This window comes from Gavialis gangeticus, unplaced genomic scaffold (genome assembly GCF_001723915.1).
Source record: "Gavialis gangeticus isolate Ggan-Ray unplaced genomic scaffold, GavGan_comp1, whole genome shotgun sequence".
Classification (NCBI taxonomy): Eukaryota; Metazoa; Chordata; order Crocodylia; family Gavialidae; genus Gavialis; species Gavialis gangeticus.
The window spans coordinates 30,533,516-30,534,846 of NW_017728995.1; the positions used below are offsets into that span (position 1 = coordinate 30,533,516).

The 1,331-nt window shown below is 37.0% G+C and overlaps 1 protein-coding gene across 3 annotated transcripts in view; it reads right to left on the bottom strand.

Annotated features, from left to right (window-relative positions):
* Window positions 1-963: 963 nt before the first annotated feature.
* The window catches only part of PTMA (prothymosin, alpha), a 6,798-nt gene continuing 6,430 nt past the window's right edge, over window positions 964-1,331 (bottom strand). For all 3 annotated transcript variants that reach the window (XM_019503432.1, XM_019503431.1, XM_019503430.1), the window contains exon 5: window positions 964-1,073. In XM_019503432.1, the coding sequence (XP_019358977.1) occupies window positions 1,026-1,073 (48 nt within the window). In that variant the 3' untranslated portion in view covers window positions 964-1,025. The remainder of the gene's footprint in view (window positions 1,074-1,331) is intronic.

Here is a 1,331-nt window from a genome sequence, read left to right on the forward strand (position 1 = left end):
GGGTCGAGGGGGGGGGGGGGGGGGGGGGGGAAGCCCCTCCCAAACAAACCTAAAAACAAAACCAAAGAGAGAGAAAAGAAAACAATAAATCAAATGAAAAAGCAGCAGTTGGGAGCCAGCTTCGTTAGAACAACTCAGCAAAATAAAATTCCGGTTTATTGTTGGACAACACGGTTTCACACATACATAACAGGCCAAAAAAATTCTTTTTTTTCTTAAAATAAAATAAACAGCAACTTCATAGACAGAAAAAAAACAACAAAAACCAAACCAAAACAAAAAACCCCAAAAAAACCAAAACCCCTTTTTTATCTTTGGCCTTGCCGTCTCATACAAACCACTACCTATAGTACAGCTAAAAAGTACATACACAAAAAAAAGTTACTGGAATGCTCGAAATAAGATTGTAATTTTTTTTTGCATTTTTGTTTTTTTACAAGGTTGGTCATTTTTTTCGCTGTTTTTTTCTTTTTTTTTTTTTTTTTTTTTGTTCTCCCCTCACTTTTTCTTTTTTTTTTTTTTTTTTTTTGTTCTCCCCTCACTTTTTCTTTTTTTTTTTTTTTTTTTTTGTTCTCCCCTCACTTTTTCTTTTTTTTTTTTTTTTTTTTTGTTCTCCCCTCACTTTTTCTTTTTTTTTTTTTTTTTTTTTGTTCTCCCCTCACTTTTTCTTTTTTTTTTTTTTTTTTTTTGTTCTCCCCTCACTTTTTCTTTTTTTTTTTTTTTTTTTTTGTTCTCCCCTCACTTTTTCTTTTTTTTTTTTTTTTTTTTTGTTCTCCCCTCACTTTTTCTTTTTTTTTTTTTTTTTTTTTGTTCTCCCCTCACTTTTTCTTTTTTTTTTTTTTTTTTTTTGTTCTCCCCTCACTTTTTCTTTTTTTTTTTTTTTTTTTTTGTTCTCCCCTCACTTTTTCTTTTTTTTTTTTTTTTTTTTTGTTCTCCCCTCACTTTTTCTTTTTTTTTTTTTTTTTTTTTAAAAAAAAAAAAAAAAAAAAAAAAAAAAAAAGGAAGAAAACCCCAAAACGCGCCGCCTAGTCGTCTTCGTCGGTTTTCTGCTTCTTGGGGTCGACCTCGTCGTCCTGGGAGGGGGCAAGAGCAGAGGCGTTAGGAGAAGGGCAGGGGCTGAGCAGACACGGCACCAACAGGGACAGCCGGAGGGGATCAGGCACGAGGCCAGGCCCGCTGCGGAGGCTCGTGCAGTCCTCAGCCGAAGCTTGAAGATGCCTGGCTGCCCCCTTAGCACCTCTTTGCCCTGCTGTCTCCTCACCCCTGCGGTTTTAGGGAGCCCAAATGCCCCATCCTGCCCAGCTCTGGGGTGGCCGTGGGGGGGGGGGGGG